Raw genomic sequence first — 16504 nt, forward strand, 5'->3', positions numbered from 1 at the left:
TTCGTCGTGCATCTGATAACCATAAGTGGAATCATTTAGGGTAATACATCTTAGCTGTATGGTATTTGTACAAAGTGATCAAATGAAAGTGACAGAAAATGTGTGCGTTTCATCAGAAGTGTTTTCATTTGGCTGATGGGGAAGTGTGATCATTCTCTGCTAATGTTTTCGTAATTCAGTCATTTTTTCGAGTTTGCGAGTTGAAGGTCGTAAAATTTATCCATTTTATTTACTTTTTCTACCTAATAAAAGTCAGGTGTCCGTAAATATTGGTGTACAATATAATTTTAAAAGTTATCTAAAGCGAAGTATTACATTATAGTATGTTTAATTCTATTTGCGTATTTTAAATACACATGACATTCATCTACTGCAAGAGAAAGTCAATATTAGATAAGTAACCCAAAAAATATCTCTCAAGAAAACGTATTTTTTACCGGAATGAAAATGGGAGGAAGAGATCAATAGGTAGGAATGAGTCAGTGGAGTATCAGTGCTAAAGTTGGCAGTGCCGTCTCTGTTTCCAGTCATGGCTGTCGACTTTACAGCCACGTATAAGGTTTTGGTGATTGGTGATGTGAATGTGGGAAAAACATGTCTCGTGCACAGGTTTTGTGATGAGAGATTTTACGACACATACATCTCCACAGTCGGTGAGTACAGTGCCTCGAGCCTTTTAATATTAAACAGCTGTATTGTGATAATCGCGATTACCACAACAAAAGAACGATACTGCTCTCGACGTGCCTTGCTGGTCAACCCGTCCTAACGCCTGGGAAGTTCATGCATATGACCAAAGGGTAAAAATAAAAAAGCGAAGTAACAGTTCCAGATTAAATACTGGGATACGGAAAACCCCGAAATGCAGTAAACATCGACTCCGGTGCCGTCGATTCTCTGCCGTGAGCGAAGCAATTGGATTCCGTGTCCGATTCGTAAAGTCCTGTTTTTGTTTTTCATTTTTTCTCCTCTTTCTCTTCCTTCTTTCTTTATTTCCTCTTCGTATCGATTTGACTTTCCTCAGCTGGATGCATAACAAGTGATCTGGAACGTGGCGTAATATCTTAAATAAAAATAGTCGATTATATATAAAAAAAAAAGAAGGAAGCCATGTAGCTTTTATCCTTATATTCTTTAGTTTTTAATGTAAGCAAGCATCTCGTATATAGTGCGAATCCCCTCTTTCAATACGACGCAGTTATGGACTCGGAAATTTGCCAAATGAGATTATCAGGATTAATTTATCCTACTGTAAAACTATAAAAAGAAGGCGTATCATATTTACTGTTTTTACATTTAGTAGCCCACATAATTACCATTATTTGGTTTTATTAAATTCATTTGTACATCAGTAGGTGCAAAAACAAATTCACCACGAAATGTTGTTGTTACTCGAGGTTAATCGCTCTGCAGAACAACCGAAGTAATACATAGTATCCATCGATGCCAGGCAACATGAAACTGTCAAAAACGGTCTATGTAAACAACATATTGCAGTCGTTGAACTATGAATAGGAATGGGGTGTTTTTTTTTTTTTTTTTATTTCGTCCAGTACGCTGCTCAGCGACCGCTTTTGTTTTTCCTGTGGATAGCCATTCATTGTGATTTGTGAAGGACGGCCCAGCGGCGCCGACGGAATATTTTATGCCGATAGGTGTGGTCCGTCAAACGTGAAATCTTTTTGGGGCCTTTGTCTTCCGATCTTAGCCAGTTTTATTTTTCGTCTTTTTAATTTTTGGACTCAGGTGGATAAAAGCATCACGAAATAAAACGAAACAGAAACCGGACCGAGGTGAGAGATGGCATTGGTGAAAGTGCGTTAGATAAAAGGGAAGAAGAGTCAAAGGGATGCTCAATTGGCAGGTGAGGACGAAGAGATGAAGATGGGGAAGCGCAAGACAATAGATTGGCTTTTGTTGGGAACTAATCTTCTGGGGAAAGGATCCAAGTTGTTGTTTATGGACGGGAGAACGACTCAGAATGAGAAAAGCTTTTAACAATTGAGGGATAATCGCCGGAAATACAGACCTCCAGCTAAAACTTGGAAATAAACAGACTTTTAGCTAAAACTTGGGGGATGCAGTCTCAGAGGAGAACAATGACTAGATCATCATAAAGAGGAAAAAGGAAATGAAGTAACAAAGGGAGAAATCAGAGCGGGAAACATTTATCGAGATGTAAAAATCTTGGTTTTTAAGATAGAATGAGAGGAAGGAATTTCATTTCAAAGTCGCCATTGTTAGGTTGAAGGTACTTTGTCATCACCATGTGATAAACCATAATATGGTGTTATCTGGCAAGCTAAAACAACTTACCTTATTCTAAACAGGAAGGAAATAAATTTAATAAAAAACAAAGAGGAGGATTAGTACACTGCTCTTTGTTGAGCGTTTGGCAAATTGCGTCTCTCGTACCGTTCAATTTGGAACTTTGGTAACTACGATTTATGGAAAAAGCTGTTTGTTGAATTGAAATCAGACTTCGAATAACTTCTGCCGTTGTGCAGTGTACATTTAATTATCTGATGCTTCATTGTTTGCGAGTAATAGCTGCCAAAGATAGAAATGAAAAAGACGAGAAAAGAAAAGTATCGTCCCTCTTTCCGCATGCGTGCGCATACTCTTTCACACACCCATTTAGTCGTCAGTATGAGTATGCATACACGTGTGTATTACATTTATATATATATATATATATATATATATATATATATATATATATATATATATAATTTATAATCCATTGCAAAATGTCTCACCTTTTCTTTCCAAGTAGGTAAAGACACGGCGATCAGACCCTCATTAGCAATTCGTACCTCAGCCTGGTCTGTGAGTCAGGGATATTAGAGAATTCTCCCTTTAAGTCCTTAGGGGTTTTGTGTGACTCACGATTTTGTTTGTCTGTCTTAACTTTCAAAAAAAAAAAAAAAAACACTTCACACTTTCTCGTCTTTTTTTTAGTGGGGAGTTGGTCGAGAAATATCCTTGGTATTTTTGTTGTGTTTTCCGAGGAATATTGTCGATGTTTTTCACTTCATATTTTTCCTGGAAACTATTTTTTTTTTTTAGTTTTACATTGCTTCTCGATATTTTTCTATGGTTATATTTTTTCCTATGAATATTTTTTTGCTAATTTGTTTTATATTGCTCAAGGAATCTCTTCTCGATATTCTCTGTTAATGTTTTTCCTAGGAGTCTTTTTTTTATTTGTTACTTCGTTTTTTATTATTCAAGAAATGTTCTTGATAATTGTTTTTAGCATTCGGGAAACATATATAATTTTGTTTACTTTATATTCCCGTTACATTTAAAACACGCTTCCCATACTGTATAAAAAATTAGACTTCCCATTAGCAGTTTTTCTTTAAAAGAAGCAGCTACCAAAAGAGTAGGCGTTTATAAATAACTTATCTACGCCATCACTCTCTCATTCTTTTTATTGTGACAGTGAAATTTACTACGTAAAAAAAGTGCACGATACCTTAATGGGAACTCTTGTATACTAATGAAATACAAAAAAAAATCCCCGTATTCAATGTGTGAATGACTTTTCCCATCTACTTGTAAACTTCGGAACTCCCTTCTTCCTCTTGTTTTCCCTGGCCCTTACAATCATCCGCTCTTCAGTGGAGGGTATGTTGCCGCCTTCGATGTTACGCCCTCTTTCTTTCCCTCCTTTTATTGTCTTCGAGCCTGGGCTGGCTGAGGGTATTTGATTGCCTTCATTGGCCTCCCGTATATATATATATATATATATATATATATATATATATGTGTATGTATATATATATATATATATATATATATATATATATATATATATATATATATATATATATTAATTGAAGCCTCTGGGATAGTTCAAAATGAAACGACAGTGCCAAGTACTTTTGTGTATTTTAACATATCTTCGGGGCTTGGCACTCCGTCGTTTCATTTTGAACTTTCCCAGTGGTTTCAGCTAATAAACAAAATCACACGCTTACTTTTGTGATTTCTTAGTATATATGTATGTATATATGTATATGTATATATATGTGTATGTACAAAAATACATATATATTTACACACACACACACACACATATATATATATATATATATATATATATATATATATATATATATATATATATATAGAGAAGAGAGAGAGAGAGAGAGAGAGAGAGAGAGAGAGAGAGAGAGAGAGAGAGAGAGAGAGAGAGAGTTCATGAATCATCCAGTTATATCAGGACTATGTAATCGTTCAAGTTCTCTTATTGTAGTTGTTATAACTGGTTTTTAATAATAAGTTTGTGATCTAGTTACAAGCCATTTTTAAAATAGCTGCCACGGACGCCGTACATGTACGTAAGAGACGAATATTAGAGTGTTTAGGATATTACACTATTATCATTCGTGTTTTACCATTCAGTCTGTTTCTTAACTTCAAGAGACATAATCGGGACTAACTTCTTCCTTATAGTCACCAAAACTCGCCGTAGACACAAGATTTTGTGTGGTTTCCCTAGACGTCGCCAGACTCGACTATAGAAGTAAAAGATTGGTGTGACTCATTTTACTGCATTACCCAAGTATAGCCAATTTACTTCTCATTCCCTCGTTTGTTTTGGCTATTTGGTTATTTTTTTTTAATTTAAAGGTTCGTTTTCCTTTGAAAAACATTACCCTACATTTTTTTATTTGTGTTGGAACATTAGAGATTAGTTTTTCTTACCAAGTGGCCTTTGAGTGATCAGACCTTTGACAGCAAATATAAAATGATTATCAATAAAGATGATTTCAGTATGAAGTGTTGCTACAACGAAAATAACCAGATAGATAAAAATGATAAAAGATTTATTATGCATTTAATCAAATGATTTGACTTCTGTGCATTTCTGAAGTGCTCTACAGCCATCTAGGGGTTTCACATATCCATGGGGTTGAGTGTTCGTCCCCCATCCCCGCCCCCCACACACACACACTCCTACATTTTGGTAACACCTTCACCTGAAATTATTGTCGTTTCGATAATACGAAATTCCGAGATGTTTTTCACGTTTTCCTTATAGAAAAATCACTTGTTCTGTTTCATTTTGATGGTCCATATTAAAATTCACTGCCAACACCTCCCCTTCCCCCTAAGACCACACCTTTTCCCAGCAACTCCCCTCCCCAACAGCACCCAACTCTCTAGCCCCTATCATTGTCTACAAGTCGGTGTTCAAGTCTGTATTTTATAGTCAAATTTTTTACCTCGTTATTCTTTCATTTTATTTGCATCTTTGTTCTGACGTCATTGACCTACAGAAGAGCCAATGTTGTAATAGAGTGAACGTGGTTCATGCATGGCGTAAACGGCTTAGTAACCACTTGGTTTATTTCTGCTGTTACAGTCAATTCTAGGAGGAGCCTGCCTTGTTGAAAAGAAAGAACTGTTCAGAATATCATGACCCTTCTTTAAGACGTGTTTTGCAAACTTCATCGAACTTCTGCTAAGCTCTGAGGTATAAAATAAATCAATATTTCGCGAACGGGCTTACAATATGTCTGCAACATTTATCGATAAATTGGAGTGCAGTCTGCAATGCGAAGAATAGGTGTCATTAAGTGCATTGTAGAGGTAATTTTTGTTTAATGTCAGATGGAGAAGCAATCTCCAAATTAACCGTGAAATTGCTCAAGTTCAGGTAACTCGACAGAATATTTCTTTGATGTCTTCAGAAGTTCAAGCGAAAGTGCAATGCATTACTACTCTAATACAGTTCTCCATGTAATTTAATTATATTTACTCACATTTTTATTTATTTGTTTATTAACTTTTTAACTTTTCTGTCTTTCTCATAACTGATCTTCTTCTGTATTTCTTATTACCTTCTGTTACCCCTTTCAAATGAACTCCATATTTTTTGGAAGCTTGAATTTCAAGTCAGTGGCCCCTGTGGGCTTATTCCGTATGAATAGGGTTCATCGTCTGAATAATAATAATAATAATAATAATAATAATAATAATAATAATAATAATAATAATAATAATAATAATAATAATGTCAAAAAAGAACGAGCGATGACGAGATCCTAATCTAGATGGATTCCACATGGAAAATTGATGATGATGAAGATGAATCTGTTCATTAAAATAATCACCCCTGATTACAATTAGACCGAAAGGATTTTAGGCACTTGCTTTTCCTTCTGCACATTCATGAAGAGCCTAGCGGCTCTTCGTAACTTTTCAAGTTGGTAATTTTTCACTGATAACTGCTGTTATTTCTTGATATCTCTGAACGTGAGAAATTTCTGGAAACGCAGGTTTTCAGCTCTAGGGTCGATAAGTATAATTATCTCAAAGGTGTCTTTCTAAATCTCTAATCCTGTTGTGGGGAAATATCCCAGATAACTCATTCTTCTTTCAGTTTTTGATCCTTGATTGCAATAATTATATATGTACACACACACACACACACACACACATATATCTTATATATATATTATATATATATATATATATATATATATATATATATATATATATATATATATATATTATATATATGTATATATATTTATATTTATATATATGTATTTTAAGTATTTTCAGATTCAGTTATATATACATACAATATATATATATATATATATATATATATATATGTATATATATATACATACATACATACATACATACATACATACATACATACATACATACATATACATAAACATATATAGATATAATATATATATATATATGTATAAATTATATACATATATGCATACATATATATGTATTGTATGTGTTATATATATAATCATTTTGGATATCTGTTTTATCATTCTTATAAAATACTTAACTGTCCCCTCCAAAATGACATTAATCTTATTATTATCTTTTCTTCAGTCATTACCTCTTCGTAGATGCAAATTTAGACAATTTAAAGGTCTGTATAACCCGGTCATTTAAATAACGACTTTAATTAAGCTGAACTGAGGTAACAGATGTTAATTTCGTCTAACCGAAAGAACGCCGCAACTGCGCAAAGAGAAATGGACATATCGTTAAGTCTTGTATACAATATTAAACTGACCTTTTGGGTGCCCTGACCTCAATCCTCACTAGAGAGGCTCTAAGCCACCACCCCCATAAACTCTCTCATGTGTGTATTGTCACTGCCTGAACGTATCAGAGATGCTAATTGTCCAGTAATGTGATGGGACCGTCATTTCGGAATTTAGCAAGTGAGGCGGGCTCCGCTGATCGGCTTCAATTGTCATTGTCGTTCGGACCAAATCGTCCATTGAATATCTGTGATATACCGAAATGCGTGGAGGAGGTGATGTCCAAAGCCTGCTCCGGGCTTTTTTTGTTGTTTGTCATTAGGCTGGACGTTGTTATTATCCCGAGAAAGGAAAGGCTCTTTTATTGCGACGATCCTTTCCTTTGAATCAGGAAGGAAAGAGGATGAAGGTTGAGTGGGATGGAATAGACCTACAGACCTATTAAGACCACTCACTGTTTATATATATATATATATATATATATATATATATATATATATATATTATATATATATATATACATATATATACATATATATATATATATATATATATATATATATATATATATATATATATATATATATATAAATCTATACGTAAAAATGATCGTAGACCTCCCCCTCTCCCACCCCACTACATCAAACTCTCCTTCCCCTAAGCCTTCCTACATGTCATCATTCGCTTATTTCCTCCTTCCTGATCAGATTTCTATAACCTACCAGACCACAACATTCACCAAACACTACCGGAATTCCCTCAGCCAGAAGAAGATTAGGGAACACACAAAGCAGTGCCTTTGACGGGAAGCAATCCTCGACGCAGACTTTGGGTACAATCGACACTCGGGGACTTTGGCGCGCTGCCTTAATGACATCTCCCGTGTGAGCGAAGTGATGGGAAACCGATGATAGTTCTCCTCGCTAGGCACAAGGTCTAGGCTTACGCGAGTATCTCGAGGAAGGAAGCTCATCTTGTTCCGTAAATCTGGAAAGGTAAAGCAGAGTGATTTGCCTTCGAAAATACTGCTTATGCAGAATATGAATGAAAAATTAATGCATTTATGTTTAAAAGAAGATGGTAACCGCGTGTAATGTACCGGTACATCCATTATTTGGTTGGATTTAATTTGTTTGGTCTATAAATCTTCCTGTGAGAAGTTTCCATTGTATACAGCTTCTCTTCTAGGTTGGTTTGGCAAGTCCAGGGGTACACACCACACCTCTTATTCCCTCCAATACCTTACCAGACTTACGTGGCGCCTTTGAGCAAGGACCCGTGATGGCATAAGGCCAGCTCTATGTAAAACAATCAACTGCTTTGTTTTGAGAGCAGATATTAATGGATGGACAATTTTATTGTATGGCTAATCCCTACATAGCTTTTTGAATAACCCTGGTAGATAAATTACATGAAATTCTAATAAGTGAAGGTCTTGAATTAGACCGTCCTGTTTACTAAGTAACATTTAGACTGGGTATATCGTGGGTATATCGCATATTGGTAATTAAGTAACTAGAATGAGATATGGATAATTACTATACCGTTTGTGTACACAAATAGCAGCCTATAGTAGAATACATTTCATAACAATCCATAAAATCTCGTTATTCATCTACGAGCTAACGAGTTTAAATTTAAAATTAAGACTCAGACTTCCTTGCCCCTATTTTCTCTCAACTCTGCTCCGTACTTTTTCCTTTCCCTTTTTAGCGAACTGAAACCGCACACACACGCGCGCACACACACGCACACACACAAAGTCCTCTTACCCACGCCATTGAATGTACCCATGATTGCCAGCGTTGAAGCTGCCATGCTCAGCGTACTGGTATCTCACAACATTCCTTTAAGGAATCTGTCTATTACCCTTCCCGTGTGTGTGTGTGTGTGTGTGTGTGCGTTGCGATGTTAGCAAACATCATCTTCAGACATTCTTCTTGCGATTGCTCTCCCTTTCATGCGACCCTCTTCAGCTTCTTGCCTATAGGAAACGAAGGATTAAATCGGTTGTATTGCTGGAGATAAAAATGCACACAGTGATGATACGATTTCCTACTTGTTCCTTGCGTCAGGTACGACTTTGCGTGACAACAATTGAGCCCAAAATGACGTACTCGCACGTGAATTGAGAGTAATTGCGTGTTGGTTCTTTTACAACTGAGTTTCCGGCTGACAAACATTGCAGTAGACACTATGGCTTATCAGTTTGTTTGAGTTGTTCCCAGATTTATTTCAGTACCATATGATGCCAGTCGTGGTTGGAAGTACTATTACTTGACGAGTCGCATTTAGCATCTCTCTTTATGTTTAAAGTTGTAGCCCAAAAATCATTTTACAAATAATACAGTTACCCAGAAAAATTGTTCCATTTCCTGTCTGCCATGTATCCATCTCTCCACAAGGTTTTTATCTGATGTCAATCAATAGCAACGCAATATATTTCTTTGTTTTAATCAAGGTGTAAAAGAGTAATTATTCCCACAACGCTTTCTTTTCATCAAGAGGAGATCACCGAACGCCCCCGAAAAGCTTTATACCCGAGGCTAACTTGCTCTTAACGAATGAGTGAATGCCCAGCAGAGGATTACCTGGCGAGGCAATTTGGAAGGGGTTAATGAAATAAGTTACCTGCTTCGCTTTTTTTTACTCTCCTTTTTTTATTAAGCTAAATTTCCAGGACTTGTTGAAACTTCTGCTGCAAGTTCGGTTGATGGAGCGTGGTATCGAAATAGAAGTTCAGGCAAAAGGAACTCGGCTCACAGATGATGTATATTACTGTCTTGCAGCTAACCTGGCTTTGAGTTATACATTTCTCCCGTTTTAATTTAGACGGTAGTATAGATTTGCGAGGTTCAGCTTCGTGAAGGTTTTCCCAATTAGAAATCCGCAAGGATAATGCCCTGAATGGGAGTAGTGCCGTCAGTACATCTCATGCGGTGCACTGTAGGCATTACTTGAGGTTCATTGCAGCGTCCCTTCGGCCTCCAGCTGCAACCCCTTTCATTCCTTTTACGGAACCTCCGTTCATATTCTCTTTCTTCCATCTTATTTTCCACCCTCTCCTAAGATTTGATTCATAGTGCAACTACGAGATTTTCCTCCCGTTACACCTTTCAAACCTCTTTGCTGTCAGTTTAAGTTTCAGCGCTGAATGACCTCATAGGTCCCAGCGCTTGGGCTTTGGCCTAAATTCTATATTCTATTCTATTCTTTTCAAGGAAAATTACCACAGAGTTGTCTAGCATGACTTTCCAGAATAGATGGGCTTACTAGAACACAATAAAACGAGATTAAAGATGGGAACAAAATTACGTATGAATAAAATCAATAAAAAGAATAAGAAATAACCAAAAATTACCAAGTCAGTATTGCTTCGGGTTACTTGATTGGAAGGAAATGCTCTGCAACATCCATTCTGTCTTTCTACCCTGCAAGACTTCAATAACCAGTAGTGCCTGGATCTTATTGACAACAGATAAAGCCATGAGTGAGTAAGTGCTCTTATTTCACAACTACTTTTGTTTAAAACAGAAATATATATTACTGTATGCACACACACATGGATTTACTCGTGTGTGTGTGTGTATATATATATATGTATATATATATATATATATATATATATATATATATATATATATATATATATATATATATATATATATATCCACATGTCTCCCATGTAAACAATACTGTGGTTGTGAAGTAAGGTTACACATTCATGGCTTTATCCATGGATAGTATTATAAGAACCATATACCCACCGACTGTATACTCTCTCTCTCTCTCTCTCTCTCTCTCTCTATATATATATATATATATATATATATATACATATATTGTGTGTGTGGGCTGTTTGTACCATTTAGGAACATTTCCCCCACCAAGGGGTTCATAATCCTTCACTAAGCCCTCTTCTGCCATATTTCCTATGTCAGCAATGTCGTTATTACCACTTACTAGCATTGCTGTAGCAGTCGATCATACGTTAGACTGGCCATGTGGGAAGAATTGAAGATTAAAAAATATTAATAGTCTCCTCTATATTAGATCACTGGACTCTACATGAGAAAACATGGAATTGAAATGTATGTAGGAAGAGAGTCGAGTTGTCTGGTTTAGAAAGATAGAGACACTTAGAAAGTCTTGGCTAGATAGTGGCAAGTATTCCTGAATATGAGCTCAATATCCATGGTGCTCTATCATGTATAAGAGGGAGGTGAGTGGCTCTATTATGTGAAAGCGGTTTGTGCTGCTGATGAAATGTGTCCAGTTTCTGTGGAAGGAATCACTTTTAATCCAGCAGTTGAGGGAACTCATTTCTAGAGGTCACCCAGGATTCGATTCCCAGGCGAGGGAGAAACGTTTTTACGGTTGTCCCGATAAATTTCATTTTGTGTCCGTTGACCTATGGAGTCAGTAGGAATTGGTAGGCATTTGGATGTGGTGGTGTCACAGCTAGGATAGGGGAAAGACTGAGGCTAGCAACTTCGTCCCAAAATACTTGCTGAAAAGCAGAAGATTAGAACCTCCGAAAGAAACCTCATCTATGTGATGACAAGGGGATAGACGAGTTTGTATATATATATATATATATATATATATATATATATATATATATATATATATATATATATATATATATATATATATACTGTATATATATATATATACATGAAATATAAAAACACCGTATCGTGCTTCCCAGTTATCTACAAAAGGATCCACAGTATTACTCGTGGTTAGAAAGACGTAACGTAATTGTAAAAATATATACAAAGCTTAAAGCTTTTGTAGATCCTTCCTTAGTTTAGTGATCAAGTCAACAGAAGGATGGACGAAAGTTATAAGCTTTGTATGTATTTTTACAAATACATTTCGTCTTCCTAATTAAGAGTATTACTTTGGATCTCATATATATATATATATATATATATATATATATATATATATATATATATATATATATATATATATATATATATATATATATATATATATATATATATATATATATATATATATATATATATATTATATATATATATGTATATATATGTATATAACGTATATACATACATACATATATATATACATAAAGTGTGTGTGTGTGTGTGGGCGACGTCTCTTAAGCTCTCCAAAGATGTCACCGATATGTTGTGCTTCCATTACGGCTCTATTGTTAATCTTTGTCTCGTGTGAGTAAAAACGGAGGCTGCCTCCATTTGTTAGGTCAGAGTCCTCCTCTCTCCTCCTCTCTCTCTCTCTCTCTCTCTCTCTCTCTCTCTCTCTCTCTCACCCCTTTCCACGAGCTTACTCAGGAGCCAGGACCTTTTCAACTTAAAATCACATTAACTCAACAACAAAAATCCCATCTCTCTCTCTCTCTCTCTCTCTCTCTCTCTCTCTCTCTCTCTCTCTCTCACTGGTCCTCTTCAAGAAGTTTAGCCGTGTGTGTCGAGATCTATCCCAACTCCAGCGAAGAATAGGTCAATCGCGGTTGACCCCAAATACATTTGGAAAAAGACTTCGTTCTCTGAATTTATGGTAGTCGTGTATTTTTCCTTTACGCTGTCAATGTTAACTTTTATCAGACGATGCAATAGCGATTTTAGACTTTTATGGCTGGGGTGGGCGTCTCGCAATATCCACAATAAGAGGAAAGAAATAGGTGCGTAAAGATCTTATTATTGCCTAGGTGACTCGTGGGTTGAATCTTCCTGCTAAATGGGATACAACGTAAGTTTTGAGATCGATAAAATGTAGCTATATGTGACTCATACTTGGAATCCATAATGCTGTGCATTGATGACTGGCAGTCTTGATTGCTCGGTAGCCAAACGAATTTTCGGAGTTACCCTTGACTCATGACCTTCACTCAGGCACCCCCACCCCCTTTAGGTCCCACCCTAAGAAACAATGACCATTGTGTGATGTGTGATAGCGAGGAAGATTAATATGAGACTATAAAGGAGGTTACTCTAATGTAGGAAATAGATACCAACAGTTTTTTAGTTTTCTGTAAACGAAAACTATTGTTCCGACTATGTCCGTCCGCACTTTATTCTTTCCGCACTTTTTCTGTCCGCCCTCAGAGCTCAAAAACTACTGAGGCTAGAGGGCTGCAAATTGGTATGTTGATCATCACCTCCAATCATCAAACATACCAAATTGCAGCCCAAGCCTCAGTAGTTTTATTTTATTTAAGGTTAAAGTTAGCCATAATCGTGCTTCTGGCAACGATATAGGATAGGCCACCACCGCCCCGTGGTTAAAGTTTCATGGGCCGCTGCTCATACAGCATTATGCCGAGACCATCGAAAGATAGATCTATTTTCGGTGGCCTTAATTATATGCTGTACAGATAACACGATTGCGCCGAAGAAACTTTGGCGCATTTTTTACTTGTTTTTTACTTATGCCAAATCAATCAGTGTTGGAGATAATCGGTTATGATCAGTGGTCAGATTTCTGATCACCAGGAGAAGCCAGACGCCCTTGGCACAGAGCAAGAGACTAGCAACTTCATCCCGAAGAGATTTCCCGAAATTCGGAAGGCTAACAACCACTGGCACTCGCTCCTCCAAGAGTAAAGACGTATGGTTACAAATATACACGCAGTGTATATTTGGGATTCTAAGGCAAGATAGCCCACAGTGGATGACTGCCTCTTAAAAGGCGAATGAGCCTTTCTTGCTCGAACACCAACACTAGGTCAGCGCTAGCCAGATACATCAGGTCAGTTCTAGTCAGATACATCTGGTCAGTACTGGCTAGATACATCAGACCAATGTCTACCATAGACTGCTTCGGTGGCAGTAGTAAGTGGCACAGTCTAGACATTACAGCCTTGGGAAGTGCTAAGGTTTAGGATATGGATAAATGTATCTCATGGCAGAGGAGTGCTTGGTTGTGGAACCCTTGGTGACAGGAAATACCCCGCTGAAAGGCTGATGAGTCTTTTTATGATAATTAAAAGAAAATTAAATAATGATATCCTGAGCCATGGGTTTTCTGAACTTGCATTGATGGTGCACAGAAGAGAAGGAATGTAAGAAAGGGGACTAGTTTAAAGAGAAGAAAAGGAGGCAAACTTGAAAAAGCAGTGTATGTGCTGGAATGAGTAGAAAAGAGAGGAATTTTGTCTGAGGTAATTCAACGGGGTAGTGTTTGCTATCAGAAAGACACTAGGGATAGGTGAAAGAAAGCAACTATGTCAATTTAAGATTGTTTGGGGTAAGACAAATTTGTCACCATAAATCTTAATAAACGGTAATAGTGAAGACTCGTGAACGATAGTAATAATAACTCATGATGATATTGTTTGAGAAAAACTGAAATAGAAACTCTGAGAATTAAAAGAAACTTTGATTATGGCACTAATTATAAAACTAACAATTTTATGACTCATAAACAAGAATAATAATAAGCCATAATGAAACATCTTACACTAACAATTTTATGACTCATAAATATAAGAATAATAATAAGCCATAATGACAAGATGTGTGAAAGTCATAATCAACCCAGTTTATTACTCTCCGTAAGGGGGATAGTGCCGTCAGTGCACCTCACTTAAGGTTCTTTGCAGCATGCCTTAGGCCGCCAGCTGCAACCCCTTTCATTCTTTTTACTGTACTTCCCTTCGTATTCTTTTCCTTCCATCTTACTTTCCACTCTCTCCTAACAGTTGTTTCATAGTGCAAGTGAGAGGTTTTCCTCCTCTTTCAGCCTGTAAAACCTCCTTTACTCTTAATTTCCCTCTCAGCTCTGAATGACCTCATAAGTCCCAGCGGCTGGTCTTTGGCCTCAATTTTATATTCCAGTCCTAATTCCAGCTTAATACTCTTATAGAAGACGTAGCTGGGGACACTTAGAGATGTTCCACTTTGGAGACCATGCTCCTGAGACAAATAGCGAGAGCGAGACAGTAAGACAGTAATATAATTTTTATGTGTACCTCGACCATGCATTCTCTGTGCTTGGTGTTACCTGACACAATGGAGGTTTATAGCAACCGCTGATAAAGTTGTCTATTCATATTTATATATATATATATATATATATATATATATATATATATATATATATATATATATTATGTATGTATGTGTGTATATATTATATATTATATATATATATATATATATATATATATATATATATATATATTACACACACAATGGATATATATATATATGTTTGTGTGTGTGCGTGCATTAGGGGGAAAATGAAACCAACGGTATGGTTCCTGACCGGTTTTGTCTTTTGTAAACATCTTCGAGAGGACTAGTACAGAAGAACATAAATTGACTATTTATATAATTTGTAATGGTGACGAAGATAGTAGAGACAGTTATTATTATTATTACATAGGAGTCAAATGTATAAAAGATTTCACGAAATCTCATAATACTGAAGGGAAAGACGGACAATTTGAGAGCCGCTACTCAGGAGCTCACACGTAACAGAAAAGGCAAGTCTCCCTTCAAATATTTGCCGACGAACAGGAAGAGCCGGAAGCTCCGCGAAGAGCCCTTCGGAGGGCAAACATTTCAGATCAGGAGGAGTGAACCTCCAGGTGTTTTGACTTAATTATTCATCGAGGGGGAACCGCCTAATCCTCGAGGGTGAGGTAGTTTTAGATTCTCCCCGGCGCCTGACTTCTCTTTGATGCGTGCGGTTTCCAAGGTGGAGGAGACCTGTCTCTCCCGTTGGAATGTGGTGCCCTCTTTGGGTTGAAAATGGAAACTTGGTGTGTGGATGTGCGTGTTGTGGTGGTGGGGGATGTTGTCGCCCTGGGTTAGGGGGCTGGAGGGGATTTGCTCCATACAGATGAACCTAAACCCGGATTCAAGAGTGGGGTTGTATGCGTGATTATGTCACTGTGCTAAAAAGTAAGTTATTTCGAATCTGAATCTCATTGCACAAGGGAGCTTCTGAAAACTGCAGATCTTATGACTAATAATTCTGTCAAATAAGCAAAGCGCTCCGTTCTGTACTTTATTTCACTTTAGAAGCGCTCACTGTGTTGTTAGTCTCAAAAACTGATTCCAAAATTTACGAATCTTTTCCGTCGGAGTCTCGAGATCGTAAGTATTTTGCCATCCAGGTACTTTAAAAAGAGTTAGACCCTGTCACGCAGGTTCTAGTCATTCCAGGGCGGTTATCTGTTGTTCATTCGTCTCCCACAATTTGCAGAGCACTCGAGTCTTTTAAACATAAGCAAGGAAGAAAGTACTTTATTAAAGATTCCCCTCCTGGAGTTTTTAAGACGGGATTTAGACAGGTTTCTTTCGTATATAACGATCTAATTTCAGTTCTGCCGTAAGGTCGCTTCGCTGTCATTTTCCATTGACTGTTTTAGTAGGGTTGTCTACTTTACCTTACCACTTTGCTATGCCAGGTTAAATAAAATAATTCAATCACTCGATCTTCTTTGCCACAGGACACATGCTAGG

At 36.8% G+C, this 16504-nt stretch overlaps 1 protein-coding gene across 1 annotated transcript in view; it reads left to right on the forward strand.

The window, feature by feature from the left end:
* The first annotated feature begins 492 nt into the window (after window positions 1–492).
* The window catches only part of RabX4 (RAS oncogene family member RabX4), a 96365-nt gene continuing 80353 nt past the window's right edge, over window positions 493–16504 (forward strand). Inside the window, exon 1 of the mRNA XM_067098386.1 lies at window positions 493–653. Within this exon, the coding sequence (XP_066954487.1) occupies window positions 530–653 (124 nt within the window). The 5' untranslated portion in view covers window positions 493–529. The remainder of the gene's footprint in view (window positions 654–16504) is intronic.

This window comes from Macrobrachium rosenbergii, chromosome 55 (genome assembly GCF_040412425.1).
Source record: "Macrobrachium rosenbergii isolate ZJJX-2024 chromosome 55, ASM4041242v1, whole genome shotgun sequence".
NCBI lineage: Eukaryota > Metazoa > Arthropoda > Malacostraca > Decapoda > Palaemonidae > Macrobrachium > Macrobrachium rosenbergii.